Genomic DNA, 19,582 nt, shown 5'->3' with positions numbered 1-19,582 from the left:
CTGTGCATGTTACGCAAAGGCATATGAATTATGTACGAAAATGAAATTTGACGTGTAATACATATGCACCGCACTTTTCCTGCACAGCTTGAGGTCACATGATGGAAGATACTGAAGCGTGCATGGGGAGAAGCGGTCACATGATCATCGGGGCCCACGAGGGGGCGTTCGGTAATGCGTATCGCTTCAACTACAGCGTGTAGTTCGGAATAATTTGAAAGACAAGAGTTTTTGCACAGCAGTTCAAAGTAACATTGCAGATACGGTGTAAGGCTTTAGTTAATGCTCACCCAATACGTTCGCATCAAAGATTGAGAGAATGAGCAACTGATTGAAATTTGTGGAAAAAAAATCTATGCGTCATTGCACCCACACACCTCACACCAACGACATTTCATTTCGGTAACGCTTTCTCCAGGATGCAAAGCCAAGGCTAGAGGCTGGAAGTGCCTTCAAATGCCTCATGTGTTATGAACCCCAGTGGGTTTCCCACAGGAAAGCCACAAAGACACTTTTTTTCAGGAGGGTGATGCATTGTAATGTTTGGCTAACGCCAATGACAGTGTCCGTTTTAATTGGTGGGATGAAACCAGAAAAACCGGAGGTAACCCACGCAGAACAGGAGAACGTACAATCTCCGCAAAGAAATAAATCCGAGTCAGGAATCGAACCGAGAGCCTTCTAGCTGTGAGGCACAGGTGTTACCTCCACTGCACCACCCCCACTGCCCCTTGCACAAGGATATGGGGATCTCTCCCCTCTCTTCTCTGGGAAGGTTGGGTTAAGTGCCTGTACCAGGGCTTAATTTCTCACCAAACTGCAATAGGCTGAGAGACAGGACTGTAGGAGGGCATTAGGCCAAAACTGAATCAAGATAAGGCTTGCCAGGGGCAGAAATATTTCTCGGGCCACCGACGCAGCTATTATGAAGCCACGGTTGCACCCAGATGTTTAAACTGTTACATTCACTTCCCACTCCTGCCACTCAAACCCTGCGGGCCAAATCACCACCGTGTGCACTCATCGCCCCGGCTTCTGGCCGCGGACTGCACGGGCGCAGGCCGAGCATTGGCGAAGCGTGGTTACAGGCGTGCGTTACACTCCAGCAAAACAAAAGGCGAGTGCGCACGTAACAAACAAAACAACCAATACACAATCGGAAACATTCCGAGGCGTCTCATCTGATAAAGTCACTTCGTCGGCCGTGCAGAGACGAACGAGCATTGCGGGCGGCCGCTGCGGTGAACGGGGAGTGTCGTCTGCGGCGGTGCAAACGGTTTCTCTAAAACCACCTTCGCGCACCGTGGACCCAACGTGCGGCGCTGGGTGCGGTGCTGTCTGCGGTGCTGATTCGACCTACGCGGCAATGACAACCAGACTCGGCACATGGCACTGACCCTGCGGGTGTAGTGGTGGTGGCGGTGACGGCGGTGGCGTTGCCGATTGATGTCCGGCAGCGATCCCGGGCCCTGCTACCGTGTGCTCGCTCTGAAATGCAACAGGGGGGCCGGAGGTTGCGATGCAAAACATTTTTAAAACCGTGGCAGGTTATTTTTTTTTTAATCACAGTTTAAAATCTTTCCCTCAATTGTATTAAAGGTTTGACTCAACACTTGCTTCTTTGTTGTCTCGTTTGTATCGTTTTTTCTGAAGCATATCATTTCCACAATTCGTTGCTGACCGATTCTCACATGTGTATGGATTTAATTCCACGGATTGATGGACTGTTACATGCTGTTAATACGATTGGAATGTATTCAAAAAGTCTAAACGTGACCACATCTCTAAACGCTGCGGCAGGCAGTGAGCACAACACCCCGTGCTGCTGCGTTTGTCTCTTCAGTGCCGATGATCACACATCAGATATTCCAAGATACTTTGGAATTATCATTATCACAGCAGCAAGATACGAGAAGTCCTTTTTCTTTGACTTTTATATTTTGTTCGGTGCGTGTCTCTCCGTTTCCATTGTGCTTTTTGTCTCATGACAGACGAACTAATATTTTAATTATCAGAGCTGGCATGTGGCCAATTTAACAATTAAATACAACCTTGAATATCAAATTTCGGTGTGCATTCATTGACGACTTGACCGGGATTACCAACTCATTAACCATTTGAGTAGAAACATTTGAATTGTGGGTGGCTATCTTAAATCGAACCCACGATCGTAGCAGTGCCGGCTCATCACTCTGACGAGATCACCCAGCCACCTGTGCCAGATTTTAGTTAAATGTATGGATCGTTCAAAGCAATACTCTGCAGGTATAGTAACTCTTACGGGCATTGTAATGATGCATCACCCCCTGCCCATCACGATTCAATTCAACATATTTTTTTATTGCAGTAAACGAAGCACTTCTGATGGCTGCTGGGTTTAAAAGACCATATTACACAAAAACACACGTGCATCGAAACTAACCGATATTCACGCAATGCCTACTCGCAGTAAAAACACACACTTCCCCCTCCTCCCCCTCCTCACCGTGACATCCTCTGGTGTCACCAAAGTCTCGTCCAGGTCGCCCGCGTCGCGATCCGGTGTTCCGGGCCGGGCGTCCACACAGCACGCTCGCCCTTCCTCTCCTCCTACTCCTCCTGCGTCTGCCGGGGCCGTGGGCAACGGCTTCACCAAGACCATGCACTCCTTCTGCCACCACTGCACGGATCCTTCGTCGTTGCTGCCACCGCCTCTGCCCGTGCCCTTGCTCGCCGCGACGAACTTCAGCCACAATTCCTTGAACAAGTCCTTCACGGTGTCGGGGATAGCTCTGTGCTCTTCCCTCTCCTGCGGCGAGAGTGAGGCGAGTTCCTCCAGCCCAGGCATCGAGTCGTAGTCCTGGTGCTGCTCTGGCAGGGCGACGTTCCGCTCCGCGACATTCTCTACCGGGGTCTCGGCGGAGGTCTCAGCGGCGGCCGGCGGTGCGATCTGCGCGACGCCCCCGTCCACGCCTCTTTGTTGCGAGGCATTTCGCAGCGTGTACAAACTTGGGAGCTGTGGAGCCACACACACGCGGGCGTGCACACACACGCAGGGCACACGGCTTGCAAAGAGGCCTTCATCCAGCGGTAGATAGATCCGAGCTGCTGCTGTTGATGATGATAATGGTGTACGAGTATGCGTGCTTTTTTCTTTTCTTTTGGTCTCCGTCCAACGAGGAGGTGGAAGCAACGAATTCAGATCACGTGCAAGGTGCAAGGTGGACTGCCGCACTGCAGCACCATGAGAGGTGAGGCCATCGCCCAGCAGTGAATTGACCATGGCTGATGGTGATTGTGATCGTGACGTGACAAGCAAATAATTACTTTCGTGCTATAATGCTGTGACGAGAGAAACGGGAGCGCGAGTACAATCCGGAACTTACTTCTTGAAGGTCATCGTCGTCATCGTCATCGTACTGCAGAAAACTCTGGTCTGTAATGGACCAACTGTAATCCTCCTCGCCACCTGCATCCACCACAAACCACAATGTCATAGAGGGCAGGGGAGTGTCGACCCCTCCTTTGAAGTGAACAGTCTTGTTTTTGTATGCACGCATATATGTTGAACTTTTTTCGCACAGTACATAGCCAACCATGCTCATCGGAAGATGCAGCATCTCATGAGAAAACGGACAAGAGCCATTTCCCCAGGCTCATCGACCACTAATCACGTCGGTACCATTACGGGATTTAACCCCCAATAATGAGAGTACAAAATGATTATCCGAGGAAAGCCACCTGGTGTCTCCGTAGCAGGGTGGTGGGGGGTGGTTTGTAGCTCAGTGGCAAAATGTTAACGCCTTCGCCTGGTATGCAGGAGGTCTTGGGTTCGAGCCCGACCCTGACGCCTGTATATGTGGAGTTTGCGTGTCTCTCTCTCCCCGTGGTCGCGTGGATTGTTCTCTCGGGTCCTCCGGTTTTTCCCTCCGCATTTAGAATCAACGTCACGCGTTCAGAGTCTTAGCCCGCTATAAATTTCCACGCGATGATAAGCACACTTCGTAGGGCTATCATTTGTGAAAGCCAGAGCAATGTAAGCTCAGTGGGCCTTACCTGGTAAAAGATTATTATTTTTGAGTTCACAGTGTGGGCGTGAAGAAACCCGCGGCACCGCGCCCGCCACCCCTATCCCCCACCCGACTCGCGTCCCACGGTGCCCGGCGAGACATACCGCCGGAAGTCCCCGCGAGCGGCGAGCTCCCGTTCTCTCCGGCGCCGTCCGACTCGCTCGCCGAGTTGCTGTCTCCCACGGGGCGGCTGTTTCCGAGCAAGCTGCCTCGGCCATTGCTGCGCCCCAGGTTGGGACCCGGTCCGGGGTGCTGCTGGTCACTGTCGTCGCTACCGCCGCCGCCGCCGGCTTTACTGCTGCCGTCGCTCTCTTCGTTGTCTAGGTCGTCGTCGTCGTCGTCATCGCCGTCATGGCCGTCTTCTCCACGGTGCTGCTTGCAGTAGAGTCTGGGGAGGAGGGGCGGAAGTTCCCGCCAGTGTTACAACTGCCACGGAAATTCGCGATTATAATATTGCCGTTTTCTTTTCATGTCGTCAACGATGATCGAGCGGATGACAATCGATGATTACGCCTACCCACCGGAGGCCAAAGCGCGAGAATGAGATGTACTTAGCGAGCCCAAATTAATGAGTTTGAATGAAAGCTATGAAAAGACTGCACGAGCTCATAGACTGGCTGATCAGATATTGGGTGGGTGGGGGGACGGAGTAGGAATTGCACACCTTTCACACAAAAATGTAATAGCTACGAGTGTTTGACTAAATATGCGAATGCTTTAGTCGACTGGACTGACGATGACTACATGAAATATACAGACAAGTTAGGACTTGACTAAAACTCCACAGGTTGTCGTCAACACAACTAAGACTTCGACTAAACTAAAATAATGCTACATCATGAGACCTCCTTTGCCAGTACCAAAATATGAGAATAGGTTTTCCCCTTTTCTCTGGCAACAAAACAGCTGTATTAAGATGTTAAAACACCAAACTGAAACATTTTACAAGGAATCATGTCTGCATTAACCACAATACTTGTGGTCAGAATGCAAAAAAACACATACTCTGATAATATATGCATTTTCTTGGTTCTTTCGGTAAAGTCACGTAGAAGGGAAATAATAAAATAAGAAAAATTTTCACATAGTAAGTAAATATTATATTATTTTATTTTTATTATTTTATAATTTCCCTTCTACGTGACTTTACCGAAAGAACCAAGAAGATGAATCCCTGCAGTCACGAAAGCTTTAAATCGAAATATATGCATTGTCTTTAAAACAAATTGGTCCACACCAGAGACAGCTTTCTTTTGAGCCTCGTCTCAAACGGTGTTAGACCAGAGGAAGCCTTTTGGAGTATGTTTTTTTTGTTTGCATTTTGACCACAAGCATTGTGGTTAATGCAGACGTGATTCCTCGTAAAAGGTTTCAGTTTGGTGTTTTAACATCTTAACACAGCTGTTTTGTTGCCAGAAAAAAGGGGAAAACCTATTCTTGTATAAATAATTCCGGCATCAACACTGGTGCCCATGCACCCACGGTGGAGTTACAAGTTGCTCTGTCGCTGAACAGCTACCATGCTTCATGGCGAACCACACCCGTGGCTTGCTCTCGATACATTGATGAATACATCGCGAGTATAAGAATCGATGTTCAATAGATTAATCGATGCATGCCTACCGTAGGGCAGTACAATCAACGCACGAACATGGGCACTGACCCCATGTGCGTTCATAATAATCATGTTTTTTTTATGCTTTGTTTACCCAGGAGAGCCTGAGTCCCATCGCTGTTTTTCAGGAGGATGCTGCAAGGTTTTCGTTATAGGGGACGGCAACTGCTATGCATTTCCCAATTGTTGTTGTTGCTACAATGACGCCGGCACGGAATAGCGCGCCGTTATGCGAACGACGTCACGGGACATTTAACGATCCGCCGTGAAGATGGCGCGCAGTAAATGATGCTGAATCACTTCCGTGGTTATCATCAGGGCGGTCTGCCAGATTGGAACCGCGCACCTCTTAAGGCGAAGCGGCGAACGTGCCACCAATGGCTCACATCACAGTCCCTGTGGGGTTACAAACATCGCCGAGGGTTTTGTGCCACTGCAGATCTCAGCCAGCACTCACTTGTAGATGCCCTTCGAGGAGTTCTCTATGATTTTAGCACAGTCCATCTTCCCGCAAACGTAGTGGTAGGTTTTGGAACATTTTTTTATTTCACATCCTATCGTGCCCCCTTGGTTTCTGCATTTGGAGCATTTCTGTCAAAAGAAATCAACAAAAAAATAAAAACGAGCATGAACACCACACAGCCGGGAATGTAGCTGATATCCATTGTTAATTCTGGAGCCCAGCACAAAAACTAAGAAAAATGCTCGACAAAAATATGAACTTACATTTGTTAATGCACCCGAAATGGGACGGACTGAGCAAGGGGGAGAAGAGAATAAGAAGCAATTGAGGGAGTCTGAAAGCACGGGGGTTAAAGAGGAAGGTTTTGAGGAGAGGAGTTGAAGGCAGAGATGATGAGGCAGAGGTCGCAAACGGGTTTTGATTCCTTACCCGTACCCGTACCTGGCCACACCAGAGTCGCAAACGGGTATCCTGCAGTCACGAAAGTTCTAAAATTAAGATTGAACCACTTCTACGGGGAAGTTTTAAACTTATCTTCTTTTTTCTCTCTCTCTGACTACTTGTTCTCTCTGCCTGTGTCCTCTCTTTGGAATGTTCACACTTAAATTCTAACTTAGCAATCTTTGAAATACGTAATCAACCAGGCTATGCGTTGTGTGTTGACCGACCCTCCGTGTTGTATTACATTACATTTCGATATTTTACTAGGTTATTTAATTTTAGTGTGTCCTTCTCCTGATTTTCAGGCTTGCTTGCCGTGTCATCGCACTTGCAGCACCACGTTTTGTTGTCCACTCATTGATATGCTAACTTTTTCTCTAACCCCCCTCCCTCTCTCTGCGTCCGCCCTCCTCTGTCTAATTAAGGCCACCCCACAGAGACGATCACCTCTCTCTGTTACCTGTGTTGCTCTCTCTATGTATCTTGGTGATATCTGTCTGCTAATATGTCTGTCTATAGTTTTCTGGTTAGATTTTATGTCGCTATTTCATTATACCTGATGATGATTGCTTGTGTTGCAATCGAAACGTCGTATTCTATTATTTAATTTAATTTATTATTTTATCTTTAGACGTGACTTAACCGAAAGAACCAAATAATAATTCCTGCAGTCACGAAAGTTCTAAAATTAAGAGGGTACCCGTACCCAATACCCGGCCGGGTACGGGTAGCCGGGTATCCAGTAGGGTACGGGTATCGGGTACCCGATTGCGACCTCTGTGATGAAGCCATGTTGCAGGCGCGGGTGGGTTGATTCTAGGAACTTGAATTGTGAGAAGAGACAAGACGTTGGGAAATGAATGACAAACGGTTACTCACCAGTGACTCACGGCCTACCCGTACCCGGCCGCACCAGGGTCGCAAACGGGTACCCGTACCCGACTGGGTACGGGTAGCCGGGTATCGGGTAGGGTACGGGTATCGGGTACCCAATTGCGACCTCTGGGATGAGGTTCCACAGGGTGGGGAGGCCTCGTAGCGAAAATAACAGCCGCCGGTGGCCGAGCAGTGAAACAAAACAATACGGAACGATTTCTCCGCACGGCTGCTTTTTACACTGTAACAGGACCGAATTGTTAAGACATGATCACTCATACCAATAACATCTGACAAACCCGTCCGGCATTAAGTTTAACGGGCACAACCCAGAAATCTCATATCAGCTCGGATCTTTTGTGCTTATAAAAAAGCTGTTGGATATAACGCAATTCTGTAAGGCCAGTAGGGTGAAAGTCTAAAACGAATATTTCATTTTTCAGGAAGTTTATATTTTTCATCAGCATGTTTTTTTTGTTACGTATATATTCAGAAAAAACATCGTTTATTCACAAGCTTGTCAGTGAAACCCCAATTGTAAAGAAGCAGTAAGATGACTCTTTTGTTCTTCGTCTATATTTGATTGTGAAAGATTACAAAAAGGCGTGTGGATACACGGTGGGGGGTGGTGAGCATTACAGTAAAATACTGGAGAAAATGTCAACTTAGGTTGAAAGTGAAGTTTTACAAACTGAATTCAATATCAATATTAGGGTGGTGCGGGCACAGAGTTTTATTCGATTTTATTTTCATTGTTTACACGGATGATCATGTCATTCCGTTTAGACAGTTACCCAGCTATTGTACACGGACACGGGCAATCCGTGGTGCATGACCACAGCAGCAACAAAAGCATCCGAGTACAGGGTCCTTAAGGAAAATTACACACGGCTCTGTGAACCAAACAACCCGAGTTGAAGTCCCGGACATGATCAACATCAGGGGCAAGCGAGATCTGAATCAGTCCTGGCTCCTTCACCAACCCGCACTGAGCAACGTGGTGAGGTTTGGTCAAACAACCACCACGATCGACGCAGCAGGGCAAGTCCTTGTCCCAGCAGCGAATTGACAAAGGGCTGTAAATTAAACTGTTATTAAGTAACCATGACATTTCGATTTAAAGCTTTCGTGACTGCAGGGATTCATCTTCTTGGTTCTTTCGGTAAAGTCACGTAGAAGGGAAATAATAAAATAATAATAAATTAAACATAATAAAATACAATTCTCACGACGTTTTGGCCACAACGCAAGTAGCCGTCCTCAGGTGAAGAACAGGGCTGTCGGAAAGACAGCTTTCACAGCATTCAGACGCTGTCTTTCCGACAGACCTGTTCTTCACCTGAGGACGGCTGCTTGCGTTGTGGCCGAAACGTCGTGAGAATTGTATTTTATTATGTTGTATTTTTTCTTATTTTATTATTTCCCTTCTACGTGACTTTACCGAAAGAACCAAGAAGATAACCATGACATATTGTACATATTCACAGGAAACATTGGCTATTTCATGGCGGGGAAAAATGTGAACAGCTGCAATTGTCAAGACGCGATAACGGACTAGTTGAGGGTTACATTTATACTTTTGCAATACATGATATCGTATTCTGGCTGTGCCATCCATATTCGTGATTGTGTCACTGATAACACAGTCGTTTAACAGGAGCAGTGGTGTATTTTTTTAAATCTCGGGCAACATATGCAAACGTACTCCTGTGAACTTCCTGGTACATTTCCACGTTTGTTCTCATTTCTCACAAGTGAGGGTTTTTTTTCTCTCTCTCTCATTCGCCTCGTTTTTCACTCCACACCATCGCTACAACAGTTCATGGTTCCTGCTCCCGCGAACTTCACTTCCTGATTCCTCCACCCATGTTTCGTCTCATCCACCACCACACCGAGTTCAACCACCACACTATAGGTCAAAACAACACTCACTCACGCACCCACTCACTCACTCACTCACCACCCTGCAGGTCAAAACACTCACCACTCACTCACTCACCACACTGCAGGTCAAAACAAAACACTGCAGGTCAAAACACAAGTCACTCACTCACTCACTCACCCCCTCACACACTCACTTACCCACTAACTCACTCACTCACCCACCCACTCACCACACCACAGGTCAAAAAACACTCACTCACCCACCCCCTCACTCACTCACCCACCCTCTCACTCACTTACCCACTAACTCACTCACCCACCCACCCACTCACCACACTGCAGGTCAAAACAACACTCACTCACTCACCCACCCACCCCCTCACTCACTCACCCCCTCACTCACTCACTCACTTACCCACTAACTCACTCACCCACCCACTCACCACACTGCAGGTCAAAACAACACTCACTCACTCACCCACCCCCTCACTAACTCACTCACCCACCCCCTCACTCACTCACTTACCCACTAACTCACTCACCAACCCACTCACCACACTGCAGGTCAAAACAACACTCACTCACTCACCCACCCCCTCACTCACTCACTTACCCACTAACTCACTCACCAACCCACTCACCACACTGCAGGTCAAAACAACACTCACTCACTCACTCACACACCCCCTCACACACTCACTTACCCACTAACTCACTCACCACACTGCAGGTCAAAACAAAACACTTGAGGTCAAAACAACACTCACTCACTCACTCACCCACCCCCTCACTCACTCACCCACTAACTCACTCACCCACTCACCACACTGCAGGTCAAAACAACACTCACTCACTCACTCACCCACCCACCCACCCCCTCACTCACTCACTCACCCCCTCACTCACTCACCCCCTCACTCACTCACCCACCCCCTCACTCACTCACTTACCCACTAACTCACTCACCCACCCACCCACTCACCACACTGCAGGTCAAAACAACACTCACTCACCCGATCACCACACTGCAGATCACAACACTTCTCTCTCTGCATCTGCCCATGGACTGCTCCACTTTAGAATTCCCTTCCGTCGTCTCTTTTCCAAAGCTCTTCTGAAAAAATTTGTAAATTCAAGCAACGTATGAACTGTTACCTACTATAATTTCAAGAGTGCTGTTTGTTACTGGCCACTTGGCCTTTTGAGCCTATGCTCATCAACCATGAAAAAAGTTTCAATGTAAAGCTTTCGTGACTGCAGGGATTCATCTTCTTGGTTCTTTCGGTAAAGTCACGTAGAAGGGAAATAATAAAATAATAAAAATAAAACATAATAAAATAATGTTATTTTATTATAAAATAATAAAAATAAAACATAATAAAATAATATGTTATTTTAATAAAATAATATGTTATTTTATTGTTTTATTTTTATTATTTTATTATTTCCCTTCTACGTGACTTTACCGAAAGAATCAAAATAAAACATAATAAAATAATGTTATTTTAATAAAATAATATGTTATTTTATTATGTTTTATTATTATTATTTTATTATTTCCTTCTACGTGACTTTACCGAAAGAACCAAGAACATGAAAAAAGTGTGTTAAAAACACTGTGAAAGAGAAATTGGCCACAGATGATAATTGTGACCCGAATGAAAAGGGGCCCTGAAAGTAAGTGAGACTATGCCGTGTAAATAATGTGCATTATTGAAAAATATATAAATACGTGGAGTCTTTGTGGATTGTCAGTCGTAATAAATAAATTAATAAAAATATCTCGCGGTTTATTCACCACCAAAATATGAATATAATTAATTCATCCAATACAACTTTGGGCCTGAAGACCCATTTCTCAGGAGGGTCCTGTGTATAGGGTTGCTCGGCCAAATCCATTTGGTATATGGTAGGAAAGAGGAGTTCCCGGAAGAGAAGATCGTTCTTTCAAACGACGATGATCGTTGTTGTAAATGATAACAACTTCATTGGGACGAGAGTGCCAGTGGTGAAGCAGACTCACTATTCTCTTCCCGCGCTTTATCTCTTTCATAACCGTCTTGACGTCAAAACTTCCAAACTCCCCGCTCGACTTTGGGCCTTCAATTGTTCCGGATGAAAACAGCTGTGGAGCAAATGGAAGGTGACATACCTGATCAATTGCAATACAAAAATAATAGATTTATTGACACATTCATGGGCTGAGACCAACAAAATCTTTAAACGAGAGAACTTGGTCTAATTGCAGGTGGCCGATACCCAGATTCGAACCCAAGAACCAGAGGTCGCAACCGGGTACCCGATACCCGTACCCTACCCGATACCCGGCTACCCGTACCCGGCCAGGTACGGGTACGGGTACCCGTTGGCGACCCTGGTGCTGCCGGGTACAGGTACGGGTAGGCCGTGAGTCACTGGTGAGTAACCGTTTGTCACTCATTTCGGGTAGGGTACGGGTACGGGTAGCGTACGGGTACCCGTACCCGGCCGGGTACGGGTACCCATTTGCGACCCTGGTGCGGCCGGGTACGGGTAAGGAATCAAAACCCGTTTGCGACCTCTGCCAAGGACCCTCAGCCGTGCCGGCTCAGCATCTCTGAGTTTTGAGCCACCCCAACATCTCCGTGCAACTCTTCATGCTAGAATAGAACAGAGCCATCTCTGATATCCCTTCGCGAGTATCTTGGTCTGCGCAGTAGAGGGCAGCTATTTTCCCACCGCGCTCTGCCGTATAATTTTAACCCAGCATCTCAGCGGTGTTGGCCCAGTGCCTCCGACCTCCCGAGTTGCTCCCTTTGGTTAAAATGAATTCACTTGAGCCACCGGGCAACGTCCTCACCAAGCACTTGTGGTGCGCCGCGATCTTTTTGGAAGACACGTAGAGCTTTCCCAGCATCAGCACGTCGTCGCCCTTGTGGCAGAAGCTACACTTGGTGTCAGGGTCTGTCCTAGCGGTGGAGGAGTGGGCGCCCTAGAGTCGTGGAGGGGTGGGGCGAGACGGGGGGGGGGAGAGTGGTTTGGCAAGAGTGAGGAGGCAAGACGAGGGAGCACGAGGTGAAGGTCAGTCGCTGGCGAAAAAAAGCATTGACGAGGGTTTGCACAGGTTAACGATGTGACAGGAGCAGAAAGAGAACGTTTTTACCTGCAGTGTGGTGAGTGGGTGAGTGAGTGAGTGGTATGGTGATTGAACACAGTATGCATGAGACAAAATAGTGTAGTTGCCCAAGTTTTTAGCACGAGCGTAAGAACCGACGAGTGAAGTTTACCGGAACAACGACAACGGTCGTAGTAATGCAAGATGCAATGGGGAGAAATATATTCACGTGCTGATACGAGGGCTGTGGACTGAGTGGTGGCGTAGTGGTTAGTGCAGTGCGCTTTGACCCCACCGACCTGAGTTCGATTCCCGGCTTCGGTTAACATCACTCCTCCCCACCCCCCACTTCAGCAACCCACATTGACCATTGTGAAGTACAGCTAAACAACCCCCAGGGACAGACAAAGCTTGGGGAGGGTTTCATCGAGCAGTGAATGAACACAGGGCTGAGAATGATTACTGTGATCGATCAGAATGCATGTCAGGATGACTTCGGTTGTGGGGAAGGGGAGGGGGGGGTCGTCGTTACCCGTGAACTGCCAGGCGTCTGTTCCTGTCCATGCTTCGAGGAGACGGTAGACTTTCCCTCTCGGCGGTGTGCCCCCCCCGCCTCTGTGGACAGAGAGTGGAAGGGACACGGGGCCACGGTGGAGTTCGTTCTCATGCCAACCAGCCCTTCCGCTGCCAAGTCGGTGCTCCTACCACCACACTCGGGCGGTGTTAATGTAGCCAGCATGTTTTTATTACAGTCACCGTCTTAGTCTATGCGACCTGGGGAAATGGAGTCAAGTCTTAGTCTGCAGATTTCATGTCGATTTAAAGCTTTCGTGACTGCAGGGATTCATCTTCTTGGTTCTTTCGGTAAAGTCATGTAGAAGGGAAATAATAAAATAAAAATAAAACATAATAAAATACAATTCTCACGACGTTTCGGCCACAACGCCATTCAGCCGCTGTCTTTCCAACAGACCTGTTCTTCACCTGAGGACGGCTGCTTGTGTTGTGGCCGAAACGTCGTGAGAATTGTATTTTATTATGTTTTATTTTTATTATTTTATTATTTCCCTTCTACGTGACTTTACCGAAAGAACCAAGAAGGAGATTTCATGTCGTCAAAATCGCTTAGTCTAATCGACTTAAAGCAGTCTTGGTTATTTAATGTTGGTGTCGTGCTCTGGCATGGTAGTAAGAGCAGTTTACGCAAATGCTGTCGCAAGAGGCCACGTGTCTGGCACCAGCGGTCCTTCGCTGACCATGCGTGATGAGATAATGCACGACACCCGCCACTCAGTAAATACTTTCCATACATATATGGTCAATTACCATTGTTTAGATCTCTCAGTGTCACAAGATTGATCTTAGTCTGCCGTCTTTATTCAGACTAGTTAATGTTGTCTCACAAGAGCCAGTCATCCCTTGGCCTGATGTTAGGGTTAGGGCAGTCGTAGTCACCTTCATGCTTGATAATTTTAGCAGAATAAAAAAAAACATTTTGCTAAAAACGCAGACGTCCCTTCAATTGGTAGCCTTATCCGTACTAGGAGCACACCTTATTCTATGCCCTGCAAAGAGTGTTTATTGTATATCAAAGAAAGTGCAAATTGTAAATCTCCAAGTGAAAACTCACTCTCCGCACGTGTTAGAATGACACGAGTCGCCTTAAGTTTGACAAATTAAAATTTTTCATGACAGTCGTTTTTCTTTTTCTTTTTGTTCCGATTGCCTTGCTTCATTGTGGTCCTGTTATGCTTGGTGTCAATGAGCTAAAAAGTTAAAAACAAAAACTGTTCTATTCACAATACTCGTAACAAACGTATTTCCCCTGTTGGAGAAACAGGCCGAATGTCGTGAAAACAAAAGGTCGGAAGATCCACTACGATGGACGTGATTGACATTTCTCATCAGAGCGTGCGCCCGTTGTTTGCAGCCGTCAAGTTAAACGTGGCTCAATCCGCGTGTAAATGTCACACGAGCGGTGCTGGGTTGAGCGCTGGCTGGAGATGAAGAATTCTGTTTCCTCTTTTCTCCTGTATTTGAAAGCATAACTGGGGCGCCGCGGTAGCCTGGTATGCAGGAGGTCGTGCGTTCGATCCCGACCCCGACGCCTGTATATGTGGAGTTTGCATGCTCTCCCCATGGTCACGTGGATTTTTCGATGGGTCCTCCGGGTTTTCCCTCCACAGTTTAACACGTAGGCTTTCGCGACCAATATTATTCATAATCAACGTTTTTTGGGTTTAGATCGCGTTATTTATAAATGTGTCGTAACCCTCCACCACCAGACACGGCCAATCAGTAAAAAAGTGTCACGTTGACAAAAGACAAATAGTGGGCTAAAGCAGTGAACTATTTCCCTCCACATTTAGAAATATGCGTTCAGAGTATTGGGCTGCTATGAATTCTCACAATTGTGGCCAGGTCGCTTCTGAAAACGAGCCATAGAACTCAGCGGGCCTTACTTGGTAAAATAAAAGTTTAGTTTTAGTTTAAAACTTGGGGGTGCGTGTTATAATCCTGTACGCATGTGACCAGATTTGTATAACATTATTGACACTGGCCTCAAGCCCAGAAAACATTCTAGGGCTTAATTTCTCACTCAATAGTTTCCACAATCCTGTTAGGCTGGCTTTGGCAGCAGAAGACACTACCATTAGAGTACAAACTATGCCTAGCCCTGATAATCCTACGTTATTATACCATATATTCCGACAACATTATGAACAGGTTTATAAAACCAATAAGGCGAGATGTGTCGTTCCAAAAATAATTCCCGGAACAGCATTACGGACTGTTCCAAGCGAAAAACTATGCACTGGGTTACATCTTACTTATCTGGGTGTTATGAATCAAGAGGCTCAGGTTACGCATTCCACAAGTAGTGACTAATCCCATATCTGCATTTCCCATAAATATGCTAAATTCATCTTGATATGCAAATTATTTTGTCAAGGCGCTCTTCCCCCTCCAACCCAGCTTAAATATACGCTGCCAAGCCTGGTGGTGTTCATTCAGACGCTGTCTTTCCGACAGACCTGTTCTTCACCTGAGGACGGCTGCTTGCGTTGTGGCCGAAACGTCGTGATAATTATTTTATTATGTTTTATTTTAATTATTTTATTGTGTTTTATTTGTATTATTTTATTATTTCCCTTCTACGTGACTTTACCAAAAGAACCAAGAAGATGAATCCCTGCAGTCACGAAAGCTTTAAATCGAAATTTAGGCTCAGGTTACTGTACCTGCATTTCCGGGCATCTGCTCCACTCTCGCGTTGCTCGCTGGTGGCGGAGGTGAAGGCCCTGACAGAGAGATCGCAACACTTTCAATCATCAGTACACATCTCTCTCTCTCTCGCCATTACAATGGCTATTGGCAGGGGTTCACGTAACCTTATACACGAGGTTCTCACACGAGTATCGGCAGAAATGAAATTGGTACGCACCAAACTTATGCCTCGGTTATCCAATCTGCCGTTGAGCCAAATCCCATCGAGAAAGTCAGAATATTCCCGTTTGTTCAAAGCACTCACGATGGGCACCATTTCCTGCTGTGTTCGTCGTCTTCTGAGCCGTTAAAAAGCAGACCCCAGAATTCAACCGATTTCAGTTTTTCTGGCAAGGCTGAAGGAGTTAAGTCTGCAGCGGTATTAATCATTAATCCGTGCACCGCCTGTATCACCGTGATGATCACTTCCAATGTTTTACACCAAGCCGCTTTAGAGATAAGTTTTAGTCGGAGTTGCAAATAGGCGCTACATGTTTGTATTCATGAAATGCGAGTAAAAAATATTATTTTAAGAGAGAGATTGGTGATGTTCTTGATTTGCTCTCCGTTGCCATCGCTCAAGTGGACGACTTCATCGTTCCTCTTATTGAGATATGCGTCTGACATTGTACCAACAACTTGTAGACGTTCCTTCTTTTTCAGTTTTTATTGTCAGCAAGATTTGGTTGAGCAAGATGTAACGGTGTGGACGAGCGCTATCGCGCCGGGGGCGAGCCGAGGTGGCCAAGGTTACATGGGGTCAAGGGGGGCTGGGTGGGGAGGGGCTGGGTGGAGAGGATGGGGCTGGGTGGGGGGTGGGAGGGGTGGGGGTGGGTGAGGAGGGGCTGGTTACCCCGTGGTGCCCTTATAAAACTCAACGTTTAACCTACTCACGCCGGCTTGTGCCCGCCCTCACAGTCGGGCATATTTGCGGAATACACCACACCGCCGTTGACCCTGGCGATTGACCGAGCAACCCAACGTTCCTACCAGCTCCCTCCGCAGGAATGTGTTTCCTGTTTGTCGCGGTCAAATCTTGTCATCAAAATTTCGTCCACTTCCCGTTGTCCAATCAATTCCACATTTTGCACACGTGCTCAGATCCGGTGACAATGAATGCCTGTATCAAAATCGGCATCAATGAATCAATTAACTCGCTACTTTAAAGCAATTAACATTTTGTATGGACGCCTTATTATTTATATATTTGTGTAGGTAAAAAACGCTCGCACAAGAAGCAGGCGCCGCGTGTCTCAGGCGGCATTGACCAAGTTTCTCGACCGCGAGTTAAACCAAGTTGTTAATAAAACCGTTGTTTTTAAAAAAACTTTTTTTAAAGGAGTTTATTCTGTACACGTTTTATTGTGACGGTCACGTGATTGTGGACACACGGGGGCGCTGTGTAGATGCTGCTTGCCGAGGGTTTTTGAAGAGTTGGCTATACTTGGTTGTCAGGAAATTATTATTATCCGCAACAAGTGGTTCCTGTCCTTGTGCGTAATGCGTCAATGGTGCATAACGAACCAATGCACAGTCAATAAATTCCAAATATTGTTAAGATTCTCTGTATTCCGGATCGAGTTATTGACCATCTTTCTGTCGCCGTTAAAGCAAGTAAAAAAAAATTCCGCGTTGGTTACCCCGTATCACATTGAGCGCATTGCATGGAGGAGAACACATTCCTGCGGAGGGAGCTGGTAGGAACGTTGGGTTGCTCGGTCAATGGCCAGGGTCAACGGCGGCGTGGTGTATTCCGCAAATATGGCCGACGGTGAGGGCGGGCACAAGCCGTCGTGAGTAGGTTAAACGTTGAGTTTTATAAGGGCACCACGGGGTGACCAGCCCCTCCCCACCCAGCCCCACCCCTCCCACCCCCCTCCCTACCCCCCCCATCCAGCCCCTCCCCACCCAGCCCTCCCCACCCTCCCCTCCCCACCCAGCCCTCCCCACCCTCCCCACCCAGCCACTCTCCACCCAGCCCCACCCCTCCCATTTTTGGATGCACGACGGACGGACACAATAATCCCATGTGGGTTGGTGGAACCAGGTGGGGTTCCTACCAGTAAAATGGATCTGAAATCCTCTCTCTCCTAGATATTAATAATAAAAAGAGCAACCCTCACACAAGACACAATCTACACCAACTCTGGGTTGAGCATCCAGCCACGGCACGGAGGTTGTTGTGTTTCACCCGCACCTCCGATTAGCACGGTGCGAAATAAGTTCAACATGCATACATAGCGTGCACGCAACGACAGCACATCGCGTTACAATGTATATCCTTACGCTCATGTGTGTGGTGTGTGCGTGTGCGTGTGGTGTGCGTGTGGTGTGCGTGTGGTGTGCGTGTGGTGTGCGTGTGGTGTGCGTGTGTGCGTGTGGTGTGCGTGTGGTGTGTGTGTGGTGTGTGGTGTGCGTGTGTGCGTGTGGTGTGTGTGGTGTGTATACGTGTGGTGTGTGTGTGCGTGTGGTGTGTGTGCGTGTGGTGTGCGTGTGGTGTGCGTGTGGTGTGCGTGTGGTGTGCGTGTGGTGTGCGTGTGGTGTGCGTGTGGTGTGGTGTGTGTGGTGTGTATACGTGTGGTGTGTGTGTGGTGTGTGTGTGGTGTGTGTGTGTGGTGTGTGTGTGGTGTGTGTACGTGTGGTGTGTGTGTGGTGTGTGTGGTGTGTGTGTGGTGTGGTGTGTGCGCGTGTGGAGTGTGTGCGTGTGGTGTGTGTGTGGTGTGTGTGCGTGTGATGCGTGTGGTGTAGTGTGGTGTGTGTGTACGGTGTGGTGTGTGTGGTGTGCGGTGTGTGTGGTGTGTATACGTGTGGTGTGTGTGGTGTGTGTGGTGTGTGTGTGTGCGTGTGGTGTGTGTGGTGTGTATACATGTGGTGTGTGTGTGGTGTGTGTGTGGTGTGTGTACGTGTGGGGTGTGTACGTGTGGTGTGTGTGTGGTGTGTGTGGTGTGTGTGTGGTGTGTGTGTGGTGTGTGCGCGTGTGGAGTGTGTGCGTGTGGTGTGTGTGTGGTGTGTGATGCGTGTGGTGTAGTGTGGTGTGTGTGTACGGTGTGGTGTGTGTGGTGTGCGGTGTGTGTGGTGTGCGGTGTGTGTGGTGTGTATACGTGTGGTGTGTGTGGTGTGTGTGTGGTGTGTGTGCGTGTGGTGTGCGTGTGGTGTGTGTGCGTGTGGTGTGCGTGTGGTGTGTGTGCGTGTGGTGTGTGTGCGTGTGGTGTGCGTGTGGTGTGTGTGTGGTGTGTGTGTGCGTGTGGTGTGTGTATACGTGTGGTGTGTGTGTGGTGTGTGGTGTGTGTGTGGTGTGTGTGTGGTGTGTGTACGTGTGGGGTGTGTACGTGTGGTGTGTGTGTGGTGTGTGTGGTGTGTGTGTGGTGTGGTGTGTGCGCGTGTGGAGTGTGTGCGTGTGGTGTGTGTGTGGTGTGTGTGCGTGTGATGCGTGTGGTGTAGTGTGGTGTGTGTGTACGGTGTGGTGTGTGTGGTGTGCGGTGTGTGTGGTGTGTATACGTGTGGTGTGTGTGGTGTGTGTGTGGTGTGTGTGTGTGCGTGTGGTGTGTGTGGTGTGTATACATGTGGTGTGTGTGTGGTGTGTGTGTGGTGTGTGTGGTGTGTGTACGTGTGGGGTGTGTACGTGTGGTGTGTGTGTGGTGTGTGTGTGGTGTGTGCGCGTGTGGAGTGTGTGCGTGTGGTGTGTGTGTGGTGTGTGATGCGTGTGGTGTAGTGTGGTGTGTCTGTACGGTGTGGTGTGTGTGGTGTGCGGTGTGTGTGGTGTGCGGTGTGTGTGGTGTGTATACGTGTGGTGTGTGTGGTGTGTGTGTGGTGTGTGTACGTGTGGGGTGTGCACGTGTGGTGTGTGTGTGTGGTGTGTGTGTACGTGTGGTGTGTGTGTGTGTACGGGTGGT

The 19,582-nt window shown here is 48.0% G+C and overlaps 1 protein-coding gene across 3 annotated transcripts in view; it reads right to left on the bottom strand.

Moving 5' to 3' along the window:
- LOC144947055 (uncharacterized) overlaps positions 1-19,582 on the bottom strand; it is a 51,750-nt gene that overhangs the window by 31,397 nt on the left and 771 nt on the right. For 2 of the 3 annotated variants that reach the window (XM_078876202.1, XM_078876201.1), the window contains exons 2-10: positions 15,665-15,724; positions 12,955-13,037; positions 12,168-12,299; positions 11,352-11,453; positions 6,122-6,255; positions 4,154-4,437; positions 3,366-3,448; positions 2,486-2,995; positions 1,398-1,488 (exon numbers count right to left, since the gene is read on the bottom strand). In XM_078876202.1, the coding sequence (XP_078732328.1) occupies positions 1,398-1,488; positions 2,486-2,995; positions 3,366-3,448; positions 4,154-4,437; positions 6,122-6,255; positions 11,352-11,453; positions 12,168-12,299; positions 12,955-13,037; positions 15,665-15,680 (1,435 nt within the window). In that variant the 5' untranslated portion in view covers positions 15,681-15,724. The remainder of the gene's footprint in view (positions 1-1,397; positions 1,489-2,485; positions 2,996-3,365; positions 3,449-4,153; positions 4,438-6,121; positions 6,256-11,351; positions 11,454-12,167; positions 12,300-12,954; positions 13,038-15,664; positions 15,725-19,582) is intronic. The other variant, XM_078876204.1, reaches the window with a different exon arrangement.

This window comes from Lampetra fluviatilis, chromosome 43 (genome assembly GCF_964198595.1).
Source record: "Lampetra fluviatilis chromosome 43, kcLamFluv1.1, whole genome shotgun sequence".
In the NCBI taxonomy this organism is placed as follows: domain Eukaryota; kingdom Metazoa; phylum Chordata; class Hyperoartia; order Petromyzontiformes; family Petromyzontidae; genus Lampetra; species Lampetra fluviatilis.
This window is presented reverse-complemented; position numbering and strand designations above follow the sequence as displayed.